Raw genomic sequence first — 23,653 nt, 5'->3', positions numbered from 1 at the left:
TCAGAAGACATGATACACATTTAATCCTACAGCAAGGTGAGAAAATCCATAACCTCTTTCAGTGAGGACCACAGTATCTCCTGCTCATAGCTACAGGCAGAAATAGTTGGCTGTCCAGTAACATGGGCAGGTTGGACAGGTGGGTTAATGGGGATGATCTCAGAACACTCAAGAGCACCGTGCCGAAGTACCAATCAGTCAGGGTGAATTAACTCCGTTTGAGCGCTGGCCTTAATGCAGAAGGAATACCCAAAAAGAACGGTCTGAATTCATCAAAACACCACCATTCTGTTCCTAATACAGTGTGTGTGTCTACAATACTTTTTTTTTTTTTAAATTAGAAAGGCGCTGACAACACTAAGCAACTTATAAAGTGGAAGCACTACAATATCAAAAATTTTCTGTATCTTGAAAAAAGTTATACACAGTTGTGCATTTTTTGTGAGAAATCATTTTTAAAAAGTTGTCAAACATTTCTGTACAACAGACAAATTACCAAGCATTCCAGACCACTCTCAAATGTCTCAAAACTCTCCCTCTTAAAATTGCACAACTTCCAACACTTTCTCCACTGCACACATTTCACCAGGTTCCCCATCATAAATGCAGACTGCAAAAACTGTGTGCATTCACATATACATGGGATGGGGAGGTGCTACCGCTATATATCAGAGGCTGCCTCCCCAATGAGATGGAAAGAATCTCTAATGCAAGGTGCTTTTAAAAGGCTGGAATCTTCCCGAGTGAGAGATATGCAAGCTGAGGTCTGGCAGCAGCCATACATCCTCAGGCTCGCCTCTTCACAGACCTCAAAGCCCTCATTTAAACATACAATTCAGGAGCAGCCTCATCAGCATTAATGCTCTGATACCACTGCATTTGTATCCAATGCAGTCTTACACCCGTGCAGCATTCACAGCAAATCCTCCATGTGTGTTTAATAAATCACAGCACTTAGGTGGGCCGGATTAGTCTCAAGTCACCTAATGACTATATTATGAGCTGCAGCATTAAAGGGATTAATATTAATCTCGGCCATTTCAGTGTACAGCGGGTGAGAGGACAGTGGGCCAGCAGGCCGAGTGAGAAAATCCTGAACGGAGCAGAGAACATTAATGAGTGTGCTTGGAAGAGCTATGACGCAGACCCTGGGGTGCCCTGGGCTCTTCACTAGCACACAAGGAAGTAGTGAGAGGAGTAAACACCTAAACAAACACAGTAAGGCCAAGTCAGGTGTAGACATCATGTCATCTCTACCCAGGGGCTGTAACAGAACCCAGTAAAATCTCAGCTCCCTACCTCCATGTCAGCTTGCCTGCCTGTGATATGGTAAGTGCTGCACACCAACTTATTATTCCATAACTTCAGATTTGCTGATTAAACTGTAGTCTACATCTATCCGTCCTTAGCAGTGTGCTACAATACTTTCCACTGAAACTGTATTCCCCTGACCAGGAGGAAATCCTTACATAAGCAAAACACAACGTTGCTTAAAAATGTATCAAAGCACATAGCCATAATTTACACAAATTTAAAAGGGGCTAAGGTCCTTCAATAAATCTTGACCAAGGGCAATACAGCTTCCAAAAGCTTTGACCTCCACAGCATAACACGCACTGTTCATTTTTCTCTCCATGGTAACCACCAGACACTTGTGACAACAGGAGCCAGGACAAAATTTCTATCCTGTGATGGCATAAGACTGTGCGACAAGCAAGCACCAGTGTCAGTGGGACTGAAACACCTCCTCACGAGTGACCAACGGCATCTAGCGCAGCTTAGCAGACATGGCGACAAATGGCTCAAATGGCTCCCCTGGGGTACCACAGTCTGAAGGGCACAAGGCCCCAGTGTTCACAGTGGCTGGGAATGGACCCCTGTTTCTGCCAGCTCCAGAGTACAGAGCTTGCAGATATGTTCAGTTCCTCTCCATTTGAGAACCTGCAATCCCTCAGCCTCCTGACAAGGAAAACAAGACCAGGGAGCAAATAGGAAAGTCCTTTTAAAGTGGTCATATTAAAACTATAAATAAAAAGTCCTTTTTTTGGTATGCACCAAGTGCATGTTCCAAGAGCTTGTTGTTTGTCATGAACTGTTTCTAAGCACATAATTTAAATCTGAACAGAACCAAAAAGTAACACAAACACTATGTTCCAAAGCAACTTTTGAACTGGATGCAGGATTGCTTGCCAGGGCTGCAGTAATCTTAGACTCAAGGCAGGGTCTAAGTGGCCTAGCAATGCAGCAGGGTAATATCAGACAGCTGAACAAATGGGAAACACTCCAGGAAGTGCATTATCTTCATGAAGTCATGTTAAAATTCAGTAGAGATAGAGTCAATGCGATAGGTGTTTGTAAACACTGCAATGTGCTTTCACACGAGAATGCTGCATGCGCCAAGGGCTTTCTACCACATTGCTCTATTTACATTCATTCAGTTTGAGTTATTCTGCAACCCCCCCACCCCACAGTTCCCCTCTATAGCTGCAGGAAGAACAGAAGCATTTGCCGAACCAAAGCATTTAGGTACATGGGCTTGGAGGTATCCACGATATTTTGTGCCCAGCTCACTTTGAAGATCTCTGGTTTTACAGGTTTTAAGTGTCACCAACTACTGTGTAGCTCATTTAAAGAACTAGGAGCCAATCACAACCCCCAAAGTTTTAACTCCAAAGCACCTGCCTTTCTCTAACTCCATCAGTTTGGTGTACATCTACAGTTGGTGTCTATATTGAGGGGCTACATATGTCCCTCTATCCTCTTGCATACACTCAAACACACACACAAACACACAGTACATCTCCCAGGAACCACAGATATGTACATATTCACAGATGCCTGTGGTACATGAAAAATTCCTCACAATACAAAATGTCACAGATGTTTATTAAAAAAAATGGATAAATTAAAAAAACATGAGCTTTTACCACACTGAACCAAAACACTTAAGGGAGTAACTGCACGACAAGAGTTAATGTTTGTAAATGCTTAAAAAAAAAAGTAAAAAATAAATAGTGCCTCCCACACAGTCTAAAACAGCCTTTATAAATGGGTACATAAAATAAATTTGATTCAAGAATTGAGTTTGACTGAAAAAAAGTACTGTATTGACTTTTTAGTTCACTGTTGCTGTGACATTTCAGTTGCTTCCATTCCAACCAATTTAGCAATGCTACAGCTACTAAATAATTACTTCAGAACTACAATATTTATCATTTTCCTTCTACAAACATCAGTTTAAGTAATCTGTTGGGCATTTTTTATGAAAAATAGAAGGTAGAAAATACTCTCCAATGTTGTTGTTTTTTTTTTTTTTTCCCCTCTCTTTTAAACACGCAGCAGAATTCTTTCCCATAAAGTGAGTTTTGCAGGCCGTTGTGTCTCCAGGCCTGTTATGCACACGCAAGGCTGAGCCTATCCGACTGGACTGCATCACTGCCATGGAATGCTGAACTCCACATTTTTCCCCATTCAGCAAGGAAAAACGGCCTTTCAGATTCAATCATCTAGAAATGTTGCTTTGTTTTTATTTTTGACTGAACTTCCTGGAAGCCATTATGGAGCTGTCAGGGATGTATATTTAGCTGTGGCAACACGGGCCTCCGTGGCCCACTGCTCATGTCACCTCTGATAAACAGAAAAACAATTGGCAATCCTTTGTCACCTTTAAAGAAAATGGCCACATGCAAGGGACTGGGCAACAGTCTGACAGCCACAAAGAGGAGGAACATTAGCTGAGTGGGGCAGCAGGCCCTCCGGCTGCAGTGGATCCTGTCATCTCCATCTCCCACAGTCCAGTACCCCGTGACAAAAAACACTCATCTGTGTGATATAAAATGAAGTACATTTTTTTAAAAATGTTTGGTTAAGGACCAGTTTGCAGTCCTCTGTTTAACTAAACTGTAATGACTACCAATTTCCACAATGGGCATACACAGTCCAATTAAATAACCTTGTGATCAGGGTTAGGAATTCAGTATTTTTTAAATCACAATCAATATACAAGTAATATACATAAGCATCAAAAGACATTAAGCATCAAAATCAAAAAACAAAAAGAGTCCAGAACCCTTAAACTGGAACATCTGCACATCACTCATTCAGCAATAAGGAACATCCAACACAAGGAATGACATTCATTAACAAGCAAATTCAAAAAACAATAATTACACAGACCTTGAGCGTAACACACCAGAGAACAACAGATTGTGTGGGAATGGATTGCTTACACCTCCACTAGAAACTTGTGAAATGGCAAAGAATAGCTGGAGAGGCTTGTCTTACCTGTACAGAAGCAAACAAATCGAAAGTGAAAGTACAATGTTGGCTATAAGGAGCTGCTATGCCAACAACACAACCTGTAATATTAAGCGGAAGTAGGCGCTTGGTTTGTAGCTTTTGTGTATTTGAATTTAACCCAATGGAAGTGTACAATCTGCCTATACAGTAAAAGTACACAACTTTCTGATAAATAAAACCACAAAAACATGCAGACAGTACATCTTTTGCTTTTCGTGTCTGCTGACCTATAAAAATAGACACATCCACTGCAACACAAGAAATAAACCATCAAAAATCATTGCACTTTGTCCCATTTTCAGCCTATACGTTCTTCGAAAACCCAGCACCCATGACTATATAAAAAGCAGACCCACACATCTGTGCTGTTGAGTGGACTGTGCTGAGCCCTGGATTAGAATGACCTATGGTTGGCTCAAAGGGTCAGTGTGGTTCATGACTTCAGATGAAGAGACCCAGCAAGCACCGCTGAAGAGTATATAGCCCAGCAGGACATGGGCAACCCAGCTACAGCATTCCTGGGCCGTAAATTTAGGGGCAGCTTTTCATCACTCATAACTGATTTGCCCCTGCCAATTTAGCCAGAATATTGTAGCTTAAGAAAGAGGAGCTTTGCACATCATCAGAAAGTCTTGAATCTCCTTGAGAACAGAGCTACTACTTGTAACGCTTCAGATCCATCATAAACGGGTGGAGTTAATGAGTTGTCCATTCATACATACCATACTCACAACTGAAGTGAGGTCACAGAACAAGAACACAGTATATGAATAAAGCTATGGTAACTTGTACCATAAGAACTGAGGAGAAAGGGATTAGTTGGGCCTTTGAGAATAATTTTTCCATGGTTTTTGAGAGTCAGACAACAAGTGCCATATTGAAACAGCAGATCACTGTTGAAGTCACATTTTACTGAATGTGGTGGTTTGTTGAAAACTGAAAACTTCAGGAAACAATCACATGTGCAAATATGCCAAAAAAATACTTTCACTGAATCTGCTAATTGGAGAAACTGAATAATTACATTATTCCTATTACTCATTTTTACAAGACCGAGAAACTTTAATGTATTCATGTAAATAATCACTACCATTCATTACAAGTAATGAAAGCACAAACATTCAGAAAGATCCTTGCACACCATCAGAGCTATATATAAATAAGTTGAACAAAAACAATGACATTAATGGAGGAATAAAAATCAAAAGCCCAAGGGGAGTATCGGGATCAGGTTTTCCAGTCCTGTTAGTATGTATTATACTACATCTCTCTGTTAGCCTTGCTAGGCACAAAATCTCAAAGTCAGTCAAGGAATCTAATAGGAGATACCTGAAAACAAAACATCAAAATGAAATATATCATACAAACATACAAGAACACAAAAAGTTGGTAGCGACTGCCTGTGGACCCAAAGGTTGCAGGTTCGAGCCTCACCTCTGGCTGTAGTACCCTTGAGCAAGGTACTTACCCTAAATTGCTCCAGTAAAATTAACCAGCTGTATAAATAGGTAAATAATTGTAACCTTAACATTGTAAGTCGCTTTGGAGAAAAGCATCAGCTAAATGAATAAATGTAAGATGAATGCAGTACATCAAAATCTTCCCTGACTGGTAAATAAAATTACACATCACACCTTACCTATGAACTAACTGGGAAATTACTTAAAGTTTTAACGACTACAGAAAGACAAGAATTTTGTGGGTTTTTCTTATATCAAAGGGATTTCAAATCAAAAAAGTAGATTTATTGTAGGTCCATGAAGCCAGGGGAAAGGCAGCGCCATGCTCTATGCAGGGACAGTGCAAATATAGCACAGGCAGCAATATACCTCTCACAGTTTATTTTGAGGTTAAGACCAGCTTGCAATGTTGTAAATGTCCCCATTCAGTACTCGGACAAAAAAACATGACAGGAACGACTGCAGAGTATATATAAAACTAGATAGATTTCCATTATCTCCCCTGAATGTATTACACTTCAGTAAAATAAAGAGCCCCCCTCTCCCCCCAACCCCACCCCATCAATTCCCACTCCATTCTCCCATGTGAGGAGCTGAACCCTTCAGCTTGCTGAGCCCCTGTACAGGCAATAAAAAACACTGGCAGGACATAGGAGGGCACTGGGCTTTCAGGCCAGTCAACACCTCCTTGTTTTCCTGGCTGTTAGCATGTCTCCAAGTCAGCTGCACAGACGGCAGGTCTGCTGTCTGCCTTCCCTGTCACCAAACGGACTTTCACTGCAATTTGTATCAGGAGCACTGATCTGATTCTATATAAAAAGAACATGTCAACAGGCTAAAACTCACCCACACAAGTCATTTCTCCCATACAGTATGTATTCCCTGAGCCCTCAAAATTGTTTAATCATCCTCCCAACCCCCTAACACTGCCATGACTCGGCCTTCAACAAAAGTTCAGACATATTTCATATTTTTCAAAAACAAACTGTGTTCCAAATACAAGAACACATTTTTAAACCTAGACTTGTACTAAAATAATGATTGCTTTGGAACACATTTAGTCCAAGGTGAGATCCAACTGTCTCCTTTCAGTACGGAAAGGAGCACAGCCACATGCCAGTACACCCCGTGTTAAATGCTCTCATTATTGATGCTCACTTCTGGCATCCAGTACTGAAGATGCAGGCCATTTGACACATTATGGTACTAAAGACTCTGAAAACCACATCATGATGAAAATCTGGAGTTCTGCGGCTTTTTATTTAAAACAGCATTATAACAACTGTTCTCAATAAAGAACAGTTTTCAAGTTGTAAAAGCCATAAACCAAGCGCTATAGGAGTTTTCAAAAGATTTGTGTTGTGCTGAATGGCATGATTACACTGTTTACCTCTACAGACAGTTCTTAGACAACAGAGCTAAACTTGCTGTACTCAAATAAAAGAATGCAATGGGAAGAAACAAACTATTTAGCAGTAAAGATTGAGCATATATATACACACACTCAGTGAACAATAATGGCCCGCAACCAAAGATGACATTCTTGGGTCATGACATTCCATTGTTTCACAACATGTAACTGCACACAAGTTAGCATATAGCACCGTTCAATCGGCTTTGCGCTACTCATCCTACTGGATACGATATGGGGTGGCATGGGGGGGTGAAGGTGGTACAGCAAGTAGGACAGCAGGTAGCACTGGCACATCACAGCTCCTGGGTATAGATGTAGATTTCAGTCCAGCTCAGTAAGCATGGAGTTCACATGTTAACTTATGTTCAAACTGGTGAATTGATTACTCTAAATTGCCCATTGTGTGACTACAAGCAAATGAGTTTGTGTGATTTTCCTGTAATGGACTGGCATCCTTTCCAGGATGTACCCTCTCTCGTGTCCTCTTCCTGAGATAGGCTCCAGATGACCATTACTGTAGACTGAACAAGTGCTTGTTGAAACTGGATGGACATGATATGATATGAAATTGGAGAAAAAGGTAAAACCTCTGCATGCTTAGTTGAAGGTTTTACAAGAAAACAAAAGCACAGCTACACAGTTGTCCAATTAACAGTAACAGCTAAAATCTTGGTGTTCTAAGATACTTTCTCATTGGCATGAGAGCAATAAAATGATATGACCTGTTATTAAGTGTCAATGCATGTTTTGTGGAGAAGGGCCTGCAAGCGAGGAACAGTCACACATAATTCATTGGCTATGTGAAGTAAATTGGTTTCCTACAGCATGACGAAAAAAAAACAGCTTTTAGAAATATATTCTTCCACCGCTGATAACAAAATTCTGCAACCATCAAAAACACATGCCAAACTCAAAAGAATTTTAGAAAATACATCTGACAAAAATAAGCTCATTTTGAAGGAGAATTCATAACTTATTTATAATCAGAAGACACAATTCATTCCCTAAACTGAAACCCAAACTAGCCTTATGATATAGGTTAGCATTTTGTATTTGTCGAGTCCTAGAAGTGACTGGACATGGGGACGAGCACATCCAGCAATGCCTATCAAATCAGATATGTGTATTAGGGTGCTGGTGGTTGCAAGGCCCTGATGGGGCATGAAATAACAAGCAGCTGGTGTGTAGGTGTGGGTTTATTAGACCAGTCTGTCAAAGCTATCAGGGGGATGCTCTGGGAAGACAAGGCTTAGGCTAACAGTGCACAGGCAGGCACAACCTCCCGCAATACTAATATCCCCTTATTTGAGCATCCCCATACAGCCTCCCTAGGCCGCAGGCAGCCGAGCATGAGGTTCACTCCACCGCCCCTACACCAACCTGGGGCCTCTGGAGATCAAAGCATCAGCTGACCTAGTGGACAGCAATGGCTTACTTCACTGAAACTCTAAAAGGATTTTTTAAAGACAAAATCCCTCTTTGCAAATATCTTCATTATCTTTATAAAAAAAAAAAAAAAAAAAAAAAAAAAAAATTCTCTGAGCACGTTTATTAAATTAAAATAATAAAAGCTGACATTTTGTACTACATCATCCAACTTCATTTGCATCTCAGTGGTTATCAACCACAACATCGTGTTCCCTAACCTACAGTGAATCTGACTTTCACGTTCCAGTCACCTAGGTTTAGTCACACACTTTTGCCTGTACAAACTGAATACCTGGCTACTTCAAGACTGCCAACAGATGCCCAGTACCCAGTGTTTTTGTTTATCCTGGAAGCATGACCGACAGTGCCAAATATCGCCTAACTTGCAGTTTTTAGAAAGCCACTACTTCAGACCTGAGCAGAATGACCAGCTACAGAAACCTACAAAAGATCCACCACTTCAATCTGGTGCTCAGGTTGTGAAGCTGTAGCTTACCTCCTGAATTCACAGTGAAAGGGACACAGACACAACTATCACTTCATAAGAATATGCCTGTGTAAACAAAGGAAACAAATTTCACCTTACTTTCATGCCTCTTGACAAAACAAATGGGAATAGGAATCTAATGTTTTACATTTTAATTTCCCTGTCTTTCATCAGATCAAAGCAGCACACAGCCATTTTTAATAGTCACCTTCACAAGAACTTCAAGTGAAAGCATTCATTTTGAAACCAACCAGCATTAAGACTTTAGCGCTATCAATGATTAAATGATATATTCAGCCTAGCAAAAAATCGTGATGGACAGTTGTATCAGACATTTAGAAAATTGCTGGATAACTCCAGTAATTTGACTATACAGTAAACTGAATTTTTGTCCTCTAATAGAAAATTTTATTGTCCATCAAGAGCTCTGGCGCTAACTACCTTATCTGAGGGTGAACACACCCACTGTTGCCCTCTCCCAGACAGAGGAGTGACCCTTCACAGCAGAGAGCTCTCGAGAAGGTCTTAGAGAGTGTGTTCTTTTTTGTGCCCATGCTAAGTTCCATGTTGGCTTGTGGGAGATCATTTATTTTGCTCCCCTCTTGTCCTCTGTTCCTGTCAGCACATCCGGATAGACCCCCCCAACCTCCACCCACCGACCAACCAAACTTCTGACTCTGGTCTTTGATTAATAGTCCTCTGCTGGAACTCTCCATCCACTCAGCACATTGTTGAGAGGCTCTGAAACAGGACAACAGTTGCATCCAGCTTCACACTGGACCTAAGCCTAGCCTGTCAGTTCCCGGTTAGAGGACTATTAACTGGGCAGATTTACAGCTACTAACCAGTGCTTGGTGGCAGCTTGTCTAAAACAACTCCAATAGATCACAGTGGCTGACAGACAGTTTTACTATGACATCCCATAACATGGCAAATGTTCTTAGTTCTGACCCCAAACTCAGCCAAGAAATTTTTATTTGTTAGGTTTAAAGAAAGAGGGGATAGCCTAAGCAATCTTTTAAATTTTCATCTAACTCAAGCAGGATATCTGTAAACCTAATTTTCATCATGGTGAGAAGCTATAAAACGTTTAGGTTTAATAATGTTACAAAAAACGCACTAATTCATCAAATGCATATTACAAATGATTATACTGTACCCTTGTATGATTACAAAGATCACTTTTTTCTTCAGACAGCCCAGCACTTAAACTTCTGCAGATAATGCACTGATTAGCATTTCTAATGAAACTTGATTTGGTACACATTTACAGGGACCTCTGATTGAGCAAAAACATAAATGTCCAAAAGTGATTTCAACCTAAATTGACTAGTATGGAATCACATGGAAATACTATATAAGTAGTAACTTTTCTGTGTCATATTTTCCCAAAACACAAACTGCAACTGAATTTCCTTACCAATCTCAGAATGATACTAAGAAAGCAAATCCTTGAAATAAAAAATAACCAGTGCAGGTTGGGGAGTGGCTTGATCCTTTGGCTCAGAGAGGAAAGATGAAAAGGAGCAGATAAAGCATGTCTAAGGGAGGTATGGTCTGTAATGGAAACCCAAGGCTCAGGTTTGCTGCAATGGAAAGGAACCCTCAGTCCTCCACCACCCCACCCACTCCCCCGGGGGACAGCAGTTGTAAATTCCTACCAGGGCCAGCCACTCACTCACTGTACTTCAGGCCCCCACTTACACTGGGCGCCTGACATTTATTACACAGGGCTTAAACAACAAATACCTTCATACAGTGAGTATTTTCTAATTCTGGAACACTCTAGCATATTCTGATTATTGTATATTTTTAAAATGAACACATTCCATTTAGAATGCAAACATACATACATACACACACACACACACACTATAGTCTGCTAGTTATTCTGTAACAGAGCATGTAAAACTGATCGCGCTCACTCCAATTCCACCGCAGCACATTACTACCGAGTTTGCCCTTCATAGTAAAGTTCACACAAGGGCAACTGCCCAGACCAGATCCTATGAGTAAACGTATTAGTATAAGTGGCTGAATGAGATGAGTTAAGGCTCTGGGCTGCACTTGGCATTTGCCAGCTACATTCTTGCGGCTCAGTTTGGCATGCCAAGCACGCAGGTATTGAGTGGCAAAGGGAAGGCAAGCGTCGAAATGTAGGGTCCATTCCATCGTGCAGCCGCCTATGGCCTGATCACAGCTGTTCGCCCCAGACAGGGCACAGGTCACCCTGACCTCCAAGTGCCCGTATCTCAGCAGGGAGCAAATTACAACCTTAGCAGGTCTGCATCAACATTACTGTTCCAAAAGGAAAACAAAAATGATTGATGCAAATTCATGAATTGTACAGAACAGATTTGAAGGACCAAAAAAAAAAAAAAAAAAAAAAAAAAAAAACATGGGAGAACTCAAAGTTTTCTAAAATTTTTTTAAAAATGACTATAGAACATGTTTATAAATGCAAAGCTTACAACGAGGTAACATTCTTCACACGTGCGGTAACACTAAAAGTGAGCTTGCTAAGAAGCCAAAGGATCACATGCGGTTCACCATGGCGCAAAAAAAAAAAAAAACTATTCCTAATCTGTAAACAGGGCAGCCTGTTACACTGCCAAGCTGCACTTAGTCTACTAAGCAAAAAATTTTAATGTTTCCATAATTTTTGTTACTTTGCAGCACCATCACATGTATGGTCTGTTACAGCATAATCAACCTTTTATTGATCAACGGCACTGTATGACCAGATGCTTACAGACACAAAGCGACAGCAAAGACTGCATTGCATAAACCCCAGTGAACTGTTGCCTTCATATAAAAAGTACCTCAAACAGAACCATACTCACAAAGTAACTTAAAAGCACATGGTTTTTGTACATAAATATGACTAAAAATAGCATTTTATTAGGTTAGGGTGAGGAATATCCAGTGATCAAATCTCCTACACTAGTCATTCTGCAAATATTCTTGCTGTGCCCCTAATGTGAACTATGGATGCTATTCAGATGACTCCATTCAATTACAAGTGTGCTTGTGAATTTTGTTAGTGTTAAAAAGCTTGTAGCTGAACTGTCACTCACAGACAGCTCTGTCTTTGGATCTTCTGGGTGTCGGAATGGCTAAACCTGTATTTGTATGAATAAAAATGAAGGGATTTAGCCAGACAGCTTTCTCTGCAGACCTGTCAAAAATCTGACCTTCACAGAAGGATGGGGTGGGGGGGAGATTTAAAGATTTAAAAAGCAAAGGCTGGGACTGACTTGTGCATAACAAAGCCAGGCAAAGACACAAAAAAGAAAAAAAAAAAGTCACTGCAAAAAGGCTAGCAATAGCATTCAGTCTCATCCTTTCCCATTCTTCAAACAGTAGTATATTCCATTGTACACTCAGTAAAATAAATCCAGGGGAATTTTTTGAGTGGAGACTGAAAGATTTGTCTGTCTGATGTTTGAACACAATGCTGCAGCTTGCAGGAATAGTCCCTTATCAATAAGGCAATCCACAGCTTTACATGAAACTCATGTAACTTTCTGCCAACCTATAAGTCACGAAACGAACATCTGATTCCCTAGGCAGGCAAAAAAAAAGCACTTTATGAATTTCAAAAAAAAAAAAAAAAATGTATACATCTAGACCTTTCAAGAAGAGTCATCTGTTAAGAAGACTCCAAAAAAGTCAGTACCTTAATAAAAATAATTCCCTGTGACAGTACTTTTTTTATTCACAATTCACTTACATATTTATACCTAAAACTAATGGACCACTGGGGAAAAAAAAACTTCCTTGCTTTAATTTTGCACAGTTCCCTGTGACCTCTTTGTGTAAAAGACTTACACTCAGGTATTGATGTGAACAGGCAGAGCAACACAACCTTGTGCCTTCAACATTTCCAACCAAGCACAAGTTCCATGGCTGGCAAGAGTTTCTAAAAGTAAACACCCAGCCTGACCATAATACAAAGGAATCACCGCACAAGAACCAAACCACGTGTACAGCATCAGATCATACTTACATGATATGAAATAACAGCGTATTTATTTAACAGAAATCCACCACATCTCTAAAGGTTTATCACTTTCAGCGCTACCCAAATTACACAGGAGGAGGTTATCCTCATGTTATTCTCCATTTTGCTGGGTGGGGGCCAGGAGGGGGCTCGACAAATGTTCCTTCCTTGCCCATTTCTTCCACTGTATGTTCTTTGTTCGAAAGAAAAGAAAATCCATGTCCCAGAAGTGTTGGAAATTATTTTTCGAATGAGAGACAACACTTCCTTTCCCAGAACAATTTATCTCCCAGGCTGACAAGACGCCCTGCTATATTTACCCAACTAAATTTGCAGATGATATACCTCCAGCTGCACTCTATACACATGTTCCTGTCAATCACTGATACACACAAGGAAGAAAACGGAACCCTTCACAACATCAGTCTGCTGAGAAATACTTGGGAGCTAATCCACATTTCCTTTGCAGTGTACTTCTGTTGTTAGGGAAGATAAAACACTCAGTGTGGAGGGAATTACAGTGCTTTCATTAGCTGACAGCTGGGCTGCCAGGGCCAAAGAGCATCATAGCCCACCATGTAAACTTCAGATAGAGATATCAGGGAGAAAAGGCTAAGCTTTTGTTTATGTTGTCGAAAAAACAGAGGAGGAAAAAAAGGGATTGATCTGTCAAGAGTCCACATTCCAGTTTGGCCTTGTTATTTGATATGCTTTTTGAGATTTTGTCTTTCACCAAGACACGAACATACTGAGCTAGTTACCCGCTTGCAACAAGCTGGGGGTCTACTACCACAGAATCTCACACCCAGCCGTGAGGCACCAGAATGCCATTACGTTCACGTGCATTTCTGGCAAAAAGAGATAAAGGACTGAACACATTCTTCTCAGGTGCCGAGAGGGGAGGAAAGAGGGGGGGAAAAAAAAAATCAATTTTTCCATCTGCAGATTGACTCCTTCAGCATGTTGAAATGTGCTTTTTTCCCCCCCCTACATAAAAGTAGTTACAACTTGTAGGAAATCTTTATACTTGAACTGCTAAACTTCAATCTCTATAGTAAGGTGGTAAAGGACAGGGGAACAGAATTGTTCCTGAGGCCTGAAACCACAGTATTAATGAGAGTGGGGGAAAAAGCGGCAAAGCACGGTGGATTCCTTCTCAGCCAGGGCCAGCCGTGCCTGTCTGTCTCAAGGGTGTTCCCTGGAGAGCGGCACCAGGCCTGGGAGGGGGCAGGAGCCCAGAACAGCTTCCATGTGCCCCAGGACCCACTGCTGAGCAGCCCATCATCCCATGACCACAACACATCCTCCTCTATGGTCATCCAGCAGCTGCCATCAATAACCTCAAAATCAAAAGCACAAAGGTTTTCGATTTTGGCTCCAATATGATAGAATGCTTTCCCTCTCTCACTCAGAACTGCTGAATCTCTCTCGACATTTAAGAAGAGTTTCAAAACTCACCTCATTCAGACTCTCATCCCCTCTGATTTCCCAAGTGCATGATAAAAGTGTAGGTTTGTTTTCTGTTTAATAATTTGTAATTATTTGTTTGATAATTGAAAAGCCCACATGCAGCAAGTTGTGTAATTTATACTGGTTCATATGCCAGTACGTGATAAATTGACTGTACTCAAGCATCACCTGTCTGCATCCAAATCTCCCCTTCTAGAGGTGTAATGCGCTTTTTGTACTGTTCTATAAGAAGAACAGTACTGTGCCAAAGTCTTAGGCACTTAGATGTTTCACAAAAACCTTTGTTTTAGACAGTTATTTCATGTCTTCTGCATTAGTGTCAATGGGAAAGAGCATATTTTAGATTTCCAAGCATTCCTTTGCAAAAAGTTACACTATTACAGTAAGTTGTATGTCAAACAACACACACACACACACACACACAATCTGAGAGCACTTGTCCCGAGCGGGGTTGCGGCAAACCACAGCCTAATCTAGCAACACAGGGTGCAAGGCTGGAGGGGGAGGGGACACACCCAGGACAGGATGCCAGTATATCGCAAGGCACCCCAAGCGGGACTCTACCCCAAGATCCACCAGAGAGCAGGGACCCGGCCAAGCCTGCCACCCCCCCTCGGGACAAGCGGATGTTGACAATGGATGAAGCTTTGTAGGAAGTTTATTAATAAAGAGCATTATTTTTCGAAGAGTTCTCACTTTACAGCTTTTTGTCCCAAAAAAGTGCCTAAAACTTTTGCACAGTACTGTATGTCACTTTGGAGAAAAGTGTCTGCTAAATGAATAAATGTACCAATGGGTTACTCTACTTTCATCTGTGACTGAAACTTCTGCAAAGGCACCAGCCAATGTTAGATCAGACACCTGCACAATACTTACTTTATATGCATTTAAGGTTTAAAGGGTACTGAAACTTTGTGTTTTACTTTAAATTTTGGAATTAAATCACCCCTCAAGGTCATTATCTCATGCAAGCCTGTGAAATGTACTAAAATGAATTCACAAATTGGCAGTTCCTTGGTAATTAGATTTATGAAGATATTTAATGCATAGAATCAAGCTAACCCATTATGAACATATTTACAAACATCATCCATGCCACAACATTTTTCAGGAAACTGAATATATTTGTAACCTTCTGCATCCTTGTGCAAAACAAAACATAGCCATCGCATCACAGAATGCCTTACTAAAGATGGGTAGACCCAACACCTTTGTGCATCTGTCTTCACTCACTGCATAAAAGGTTCTCACAAGTGTGTTTTCACATAGCGTGTATAACAATGGACTTTAGGGTGAATATCTAAAGCAACCCATTTAATTCTCCTCTGACAAAATGTACAACAGTTCGGACTCAAGTACACTAACTGGTATTGGTTTTATAGTTTGCTTACAAGAAGTCAGAAAACTGCAGCACTGAGAATGTCAACCTGAATTTCTGGAAAATTTAAGACACAAATTCCTTAGATTTTTGTAAATGTGTTTTAAATCAACCTGCCAACCCTTCTTGCTGACACACAATAATAAAAAAAATGAGTAATTATAATGTGTCACAAAAGAATATGGCACAAGCTGCAGGTATCAGAAGTTTAGATGTTCAGAGTAATTTGGTCACGATCACTAGTGTCATTTTTAAGTGCAGCCCAAACATAAGCATGTCAACGAACAACGGATACATTTGAGCGACTTGACAGTCTTCAAACCTCATGTGCTTAAACACCAGAGAACACTAGCACAACAAAGACCAACATTTACCTTAGGTTCCTGGTTCATTACAAGGCATTTGTTCAAATGAAGAACAAATGATGATATAGTTTCCAAGGGACTTGAAATGATAAACTGAATAACCCAAACAATAAGACACCGGAAAAATAATGTTGGCTAATGCAAAAGGCCATCCTTTCTCTGTGGAAATCTCTCACACACCTGATTAAATATGCTCTTGCTCTACAGGCAGAAAAGGAGCACTGAACTGACAGCCTACATGTACCCAGCCCAGCTCCCACTGACGTACTGAGATACATGCTCCTTTCAGGTCAAAACTCCTTTCAATATTATAAAAGCATGATAAACTAAAGATTTCTCAGATTTATTGATATTTGATTGTACAATGAGGGTACAACTGAAAACAGAAAAACCAACAAAGTCAGTTTTTTTTTCACCATCGCAATAGCAAAACAAATGTTTAAATCCTTAAATTGTTGTAATTTTTGAAGTTCACCAGTCTATCTGTCAGAAAGTAAAAAAACCAAACTGTGATGTGTTTAAATATAGGAAGGGATTCACTTTAGCCCAAGTTAACAAACTGAACAATTATATCTGAGATGTCAACTGAATATTCCACTTTCTCATTCATTCATATATTTTTACAAACCAGTTGTATATTTCTAAAAATGATAAAGGACTTCTGTTCAATAACACTATATACACGTGGTCCCCGATTTACGATAGGGTTAATTCCGCAAAACCCATTGTAAATTGAAATTATCGTTAAGTCGAAAATGCATTTAATACACCTAACCTACCAAACATCATAACCTAGCATACGTGCGATGGCCATTATGGGCTTGCCGCCTTCATGCTGGGTAGTTATCCTAGAGTTTCTCCTCAAGATGAAGTGCCCTCCTCTTCTTCTCACTAGTAGTAGGAGACATAGATGTCTGTGACATTACAGATGCACAAAACACAGCTGCGTGGCAGACTGGGAGATGTGGATCGCTGCCGCTGCTCAGCATCACAAGAGAGTATCGCACCGCACCTCGCTTGCCCGGAGGAAAGAAAAAAACACCTAAATTCGAAGTATGGTTTCTACTGAATGTCAATCACCAGCTCACCATCGTAAAGTCGAACCATCGTAACTCAGGGACCACCAGTACAAGCTTTGATGCCCTGTGTTGGTCCTGTGGTCTTTTAAACGTACTGTGATTAGTTGCCATCAAGGAAGTGAAACTGAAGTGAAACATGTGAGGACTTACCTTTAATATTGTTGAGTGTCTCCTTCAAGTGGCAAAAACTGTTGAGTAGAGGGTCTTGCTCTTCATCCTATTGAAAGATTATTAAAAAAAACTTGGAAAATATTCCTTTACAAGATATGAAAAGCCATATGAACCTTTAAAAATGAAGTGAAACCAATATACTCGTTACTAAATTTACAAAAATTTGTCACCTCAATAAAAAAACTGTCATGTATGCTTAAAGGAAACATCAAGAGACAAGAGCAACATCTTACAAATCCACAAACAAGGATGCAATTAAATCTGCTGTAATATTCTCAGAGCAATACCTGCCTTCCCTAAAACCAATGAAAAAGACCTTGAAAACACAAGAATCGCCTTAAATTAGTTGCGAACATCAATAAGGATGAAACCAGAAGTACACTGTTACAGTCAACAATCTTTTTGTTTCACATTTCCTTTGTGGTGAACACTTTCTAACAACAATTTGACTTACCAAGGGAGTGTGGGTACTCCATCTTGAATTCCGCTTAATTGCGCCAACCACAGCACATATCTCACCTTGAACAATGTATATATTCTTGTCCACCATGGTGAAATCTACAAAGTTTGACATAAAAGACAAATCAAGACATAAAAACACGTGTGTTCTCGCTAAATACAGGACTGGCCTTCAAAATGCAAACACTGCCCGAGCTATGAATTCAAGCACATGCCCGAATCCAAGTCAGGGCGTGCGGAGTTTGCACGTCGTCCAAGCGTCCACAGTCGAAAGACACGAGCGGGAGGAGGCAATGGTAAACCTCACCAGTGACGACTCTAATAGACACCACTACCCATCTCAAATTATGCCTGGCATTAAACCTGTCAAGTGAAATGGCACAAGACAATTTAATTAGCAGAAATAAGGTTGTAATAATGCGGTACTCATAATATACTGAGCAATGCAACAAAAAGTTCACACTTGCTTTGTTTTGGCAGTACTGGGCTAAAGATCCCAACACCCCCCCCTCCAGATCTTTCAGAACAAAACCATTAGACTACAAGAATCATTTATCAAAAAACCTTGAAAATTCTAAGTATATTCTAGACTTTTTTTTTTTTTTAAACCTACAAACAAGTAGGAATCCTGAGATGGTGGGAGTCCCATCAACGCAGTCCAATGTTCAAGCTCAGCAGTCAATGACACATCACATGTCATCATGACAACAGCTTATAGTGATGCAGGTGTAGCCCAATGACTGAATTACTTACAATTACAAAGTCTGGCCTGAAATCAAAGAGTCGAATAATTATGATATACACACAGGAAGAGTGGCACTGATGCAGAAGAGGCCTCACACACTGCAACGAGTCGACATAACTTGTCAGAGAGCACAGCAGCAGCTATAATTCTGCTTATTTTAATTAGTAATTTGTGATATTTTGCGCCTGATTTCCAGGTTCCTTTTCCATTCAACTTGCTGACGCGACGCGGGTTCGGCTACAACATCAAGAAACCTGCCTGGGCACGAAGAGTCATAAAACAACGTTCGGCCTGGAAACAGACACTTCAACTTGTTCAAGTTCAAAGTAAAATGTATTATTCTGTGTGTCATTAACAATATTGACTGTAAAATGGACAGCTGAGTGAGCAGAAACAAACAGAAATAAATAAATCGTCGGCCTGAGGGGCTGAATGAATCGCCTGACAGAACTCCCCCGGCTGAGGCCTGTGCACAGTTACAGTATCGTTTACGATTTGCCCAGCGAAACACAACGATGTTATTCTCGAATAAAGTCAGTATCGACCGAAAAAACAGTACCGCTCGCAGTGTCACTTGATGTAGCGACAATAAAATGTACAGAACCGCACGAATAACTATGTGTTGCCCTACCTGTGATGCTGCGAATCCAAGATGGCGTCGTGTCCACTTTCAACTGACTGAACTGAAGCTAAGTAGCTACTAGCACAAATCAAGAAAAATAAATAATTTTAACACATACGGGCAAACGGAGCTGTTAAACACGTCAGCAGCTGTAAAGCTTAGCTACATTTCAAGACAGCGAAGTCGCCAAAAACCACATGAACCTAGGAGTGAAACTTCAACAGCTTAAGTTAAGGTACTGAAAATGAACCCTAAAAAAAACCGGCTCTCAGTTCGTAAACTCACTGACGTGGAAAAGCCCATGAGGTGCAACCAAACTACGCTGCGACCTTTGATTGACAGCTCCTTTAGCCAATCGCTTTACAATATCTCTTCCTACAGCTCACGAAGCAAAATAAAGTATTGCATATTTAAAAAAAGCTTAGTCGCACGATGAAGCAGAGTCTACGTTTTTATATTTAGAAAAAAAAGATCGACGTTAAAAATTAGTTTGAATGCTTTCGGAAGTTGCGATGCTGAAGTCAATAGGCGGTGACAGCAGCAGCCGGTATGGTTGAACATCATCTACAACGAGTCAGACTGGCCATGTAAGACATGGGGGGAACCGTAGCAGTGACGTCACATCGCCAGCTTACTTCAAGATGTAAATACCTGCGTACATATTCATGGAAGTGACGTCACTCCTATTTGACATTAGGCCGGAAGTTATTTTTGAAAGGTCCCCTGCAACCGCACCGGTATGGGTGTAAGACACTTGTTTCACGCTTACAGAGACACTGTGCAGAATTTATTATTTAATTATTCTATAAAAACTGCTACAGCTTGTACATCTACTGCAATCAGTGCACTAATTGTAGAAATAATACTCGATTAAGATTTAACAGTATTGGATTGATGATATCTGCTACACTACAGTAACCAGCTTAGTTAACATTTATACTTCTGTTAATCTTTATTACTTTCCTGGTTCAGATACATTCAGATGACATACTTTGCACGTAATATTAAACTCTATTTATATATTCTGGAAATTTCTGTCTACTGTACTGGGACAATGCAAATTTTTGCCTGCTTGAAGATTACATAACATAAGTTAGAAACTCACATGCTGCCTTGTACACTGGTCCGTATAGTGTGGAAATCACATTTTTTTGTAATCACGTAAGTGTCAAAGTTCAAAGACATTTTCTAGAGCTATTGTATTTATGGGCCTTTATCAGTTTGCGTAATATCAGCAACAGATTATTTTCATCCTCAGACTATAAAAGGTATTGCATTTAGTTTAAAAGCCACAGTAGTAATTCATTCCAATCAAAGCTCTCTATTTGCATTTCTGGAAAGTGTTTGATCACCTGCTGGTTTTGTAATTGCAACATTTCATTTGCAAATAAAGGTATGTCACTAGCAGGCAGGATGAATGTTATTGCACACATGTTCAGTGACAAGAACAAGGAAAAAATGAAGTAAACCTTGCTATATCAGTCAATGCATGGTACACTTCATACTGTACTACACCAAAATAGATGAGTTTTCTTCTCTGGGCAACATATATAAATATATAAATCTGATGTTAAGTACACTAAATCAACATTATACAACTTAGCAGCAGTTAGGTATACAGAGAAAAAAACAGTCTTATGACTGAAATTAATATAGTGATACATTTATGATTATAGATACAGAAAGTTAATTTTGATTTTGCGTTAAATGCTGTAACTTGGAGTCATCGTAATTTTGTTCAGCTAACAAATTCTCCTTTTTCGCTGATGTTACATATATGGTTTGTATATTTTCCAGTACAGTTTTCAGCAAACCGAGCACTTACGGGCTCAAATTTTCATGAGGCGTTTACAGACGTTTTACATTTACACAGGTTGTCTCCTCATATTTGCTCAAATAACTTAACCAGACTTCAATTTTGAGGAAAACAGGGCCACGTTTGATGATTTTACTGAAATCTGCTGGAACAGAGTTCCTTAACATATCTTCATTGCTTGCCATTTCAAATATTACAGTGAACAGTGTAAACAAGTTTAATGTAATCAATTTTAAGAAATTGTCTTTTGCCATTTTTGAGATCATTATTTGTTTCAAACTGAAACTTGTTTCTATCAAAGCAACAGATGTCAGAGAATATACAAATATAACAAATTTTGAGAAGACCCATTGGTTTTAAACTAAATGAACTGTACATTTCGTCGTCCACCTGCTTGCATGTTAGAAATATTTCTGTTTTCCACGTGGAAAATGTTGTTTACATAATACGATGCTCAATACAGACATTTCATCTGTGCTGTGGTTGGTTTTACTCAGTACATTTGGCCTAAATTATGAATTATGTTCTGGGCAAGAACAAAGACCTTGTCAGAATTTTGTTCATTCCCTCTGTTAATCTTCAGAAATTTTAGACATCTGGAATTCTGTTGATTACATTTACTTCATTCTAATGGAAAATATTTACTTTGAATATATGAGAAGTATGTCTATTTATTAAACTTCGGTTACTGCACAGTTTTCTCCAGATCCAGTTCCACAGTAACTTTGAATACAACACTGCAGTGCTTTATTCACTGCATCACAGACATAATAGGAGACATTGACTCAAACAGCCAAATACTGAGACATGTGGTTTCAGTGAAAAAAATATATGAGTGCTTCTCTGTGCTTCATAACATACAGATAAATTTGGTTAGCAATAATTCACAAGATTACATAACAGGCCTTGCAGCTGGATTATACAAAAAGCCTCCATATAGAAACTGCTGTAAAAATGCAGAGTAACTTATCAAAGAACATGAGCTAAAATTATGATATGATGACAGCAGCTCACATAACTTACCAATGAGATTCAGCTATCAGTTTCACCCAGCTGGAAATAATTCATAAAACTATTCATCTGAATGTAGACAATATGATATGACTTCAAATCTACATATCACGTAAAACTCTGAATGCTCTTTGGTATGACTTCTGAAATAAAAATGTGAGTAATTTATACAGTCCTTGTTACCCTGTTCTTGCTGAGTTTGTAATCAAGGAAAACAGAAACCAGTCACTTTGCAGGTACTCGTGGTTTCTTGTGAAAGATCAATATTGTTCCACTGATTCAACAGTCTCCAGTATAGCAATATTTGTTGTATTGGTCTGTCACACTGCCACACCTGCACAATGATACTCTTCTGTTCAGAAGTCCTACTGCATTTCAGAGTTTAATATTCATTTCACTAGAAATCGTCACAACGAACAACAGGGAGGTATGGCAATACAATAGACACAGTGCATGAAATCACTAAAATGCTAGAAAGGTACAAAGCAATGCCAGCAAGTAAAGTATTCCACATCACCTTGGCCCTAATTCTTTAGTGTGTGTGTTTAAGAGCAGTAAGTTACAGTACAAATGTTGTACCATCCCATAGCATGCTTCTCACACAGAGAGAGATAGCAAAAAAAAACGCAGGACCTCTTTTTAAATCTGTTTACACATTCAATTTATATGTTTTTTTTTTTAAAGTCAGCAGAGATACAGGCAAATGGAGAACTTGTAAAAGTAAATGGGGTAAAACCGTACAGAGAAAAAGAAATGTTTCACCTGGGAGACTTCTGTGATCCAGCTCATACTGACTAAGGTACCGCCGGTGTTTACCATCTGTCACAACATCTCATAATCCCAGTTACATGTGATACTGCAAATACACCAAAAAACACATAATTCTGTGACTTGTGAAAACTGGAGACCGCTGCAGTGTACGGCACGTCTCCTAAATACATTTCACAGCAGTGGAGCCTCAGTTGTCCAGGTACAGGAGAGCAGGGCCCTTTGCGGGGCCGCCGCTGCCCTGTATGTGCGTGCACTTGGCCCTCGATGGGCACTGGATGGGCACTGGCTGGGCACTGGCTGGGCAGCACTGCAGTGCTGCTTCCTCTCTCTGCTCTGAGCCTTTGGAAAGAACGAGAAAGAAGAGAGCCATTGCGGCAATGATTGCCTCCGGTTCTTTTCCCGGCTCGTCTTTGGCCAGTTTTTTAAAAGTGTCATTAGGCTGTAGCGCGTGATCCTAAAGCGTACTGAGGCGCTCGGGAGATCAGCTGCAGCATGTCAGTCTTCACCCCTTCGCTTGGCGAAGGACGCCGCGGCGGTGCCGAGCGCGAGCGCGAGCGCGAGCGCAGGTGACGGCGTCCGTGTCGGGGAGGCGGCGACTGCGCGCCCCCGCTAGGGTCAGCGCGCGCCGGGAGGGGGCTGTCCTTCTCTCGCACCGACCTGTCGCGCTGCATGCTT

At 40.3% G+C, this 23,653-nt stretch overlaps 1 protein-coding gene across 9 annotated transcripts in view; it reads right to left on the bottom strand.

Annotated features, from left to right (window-relative positions):
* The window catches only part of gbf1 (golgi brefeldin A resistant guanine nucleotide exchange factor 1), a 68,825-nt gene extending 49,172 nt beyond the window's left edge, over positions 1–19,653 (bottom strand). For all 9 annotated transcript variants that reach the window (XM_018724911.2, XM_018724912.2, XM_018724913.2 and 6 more), the window contains exons 1-3: positions 19,390–19,653; positions 18,009–18,112; positions 17,534–17,600 (exon numbers count right to left, since the gene is read on the bottom strand). In XM_018724911.2, the coding sequence (XP_018580427.2) occupies positions 17,534–17,600; positions 18,009–18,104 (163 nt within the window). In that variant the 5' untranslated portion in view covers positions 18,105–18,112; positions 19,390–19,653. The remainder of the gene's footprint in view (positions 1–17,533; positions 17,601–18,008; positions 18,113–19,389) is intronic.
* Positions 19,654–23,653: the final 4,000 nt, after the last annotated feature.

Source organism: Scleropages formosus, chromosome 8 (genome assembly GCF_900964775.1).
Source record: "Scleropages formosus chromosome 8, fSclFor1.1, whole genome shotgun sequence".
Taxonomy (NCBI): domain Eukaryota; kingdom Metazoa; phylum Chordata; class Actinopteri; order Osteoglossiformes; family Osteoglossidae; genus Scleropages; species Scleropages formosus.
Note: the sequence above shows the minus strand (reverse complement) of the source record. Positions and strands in the feature narration are given on the sequence as shown.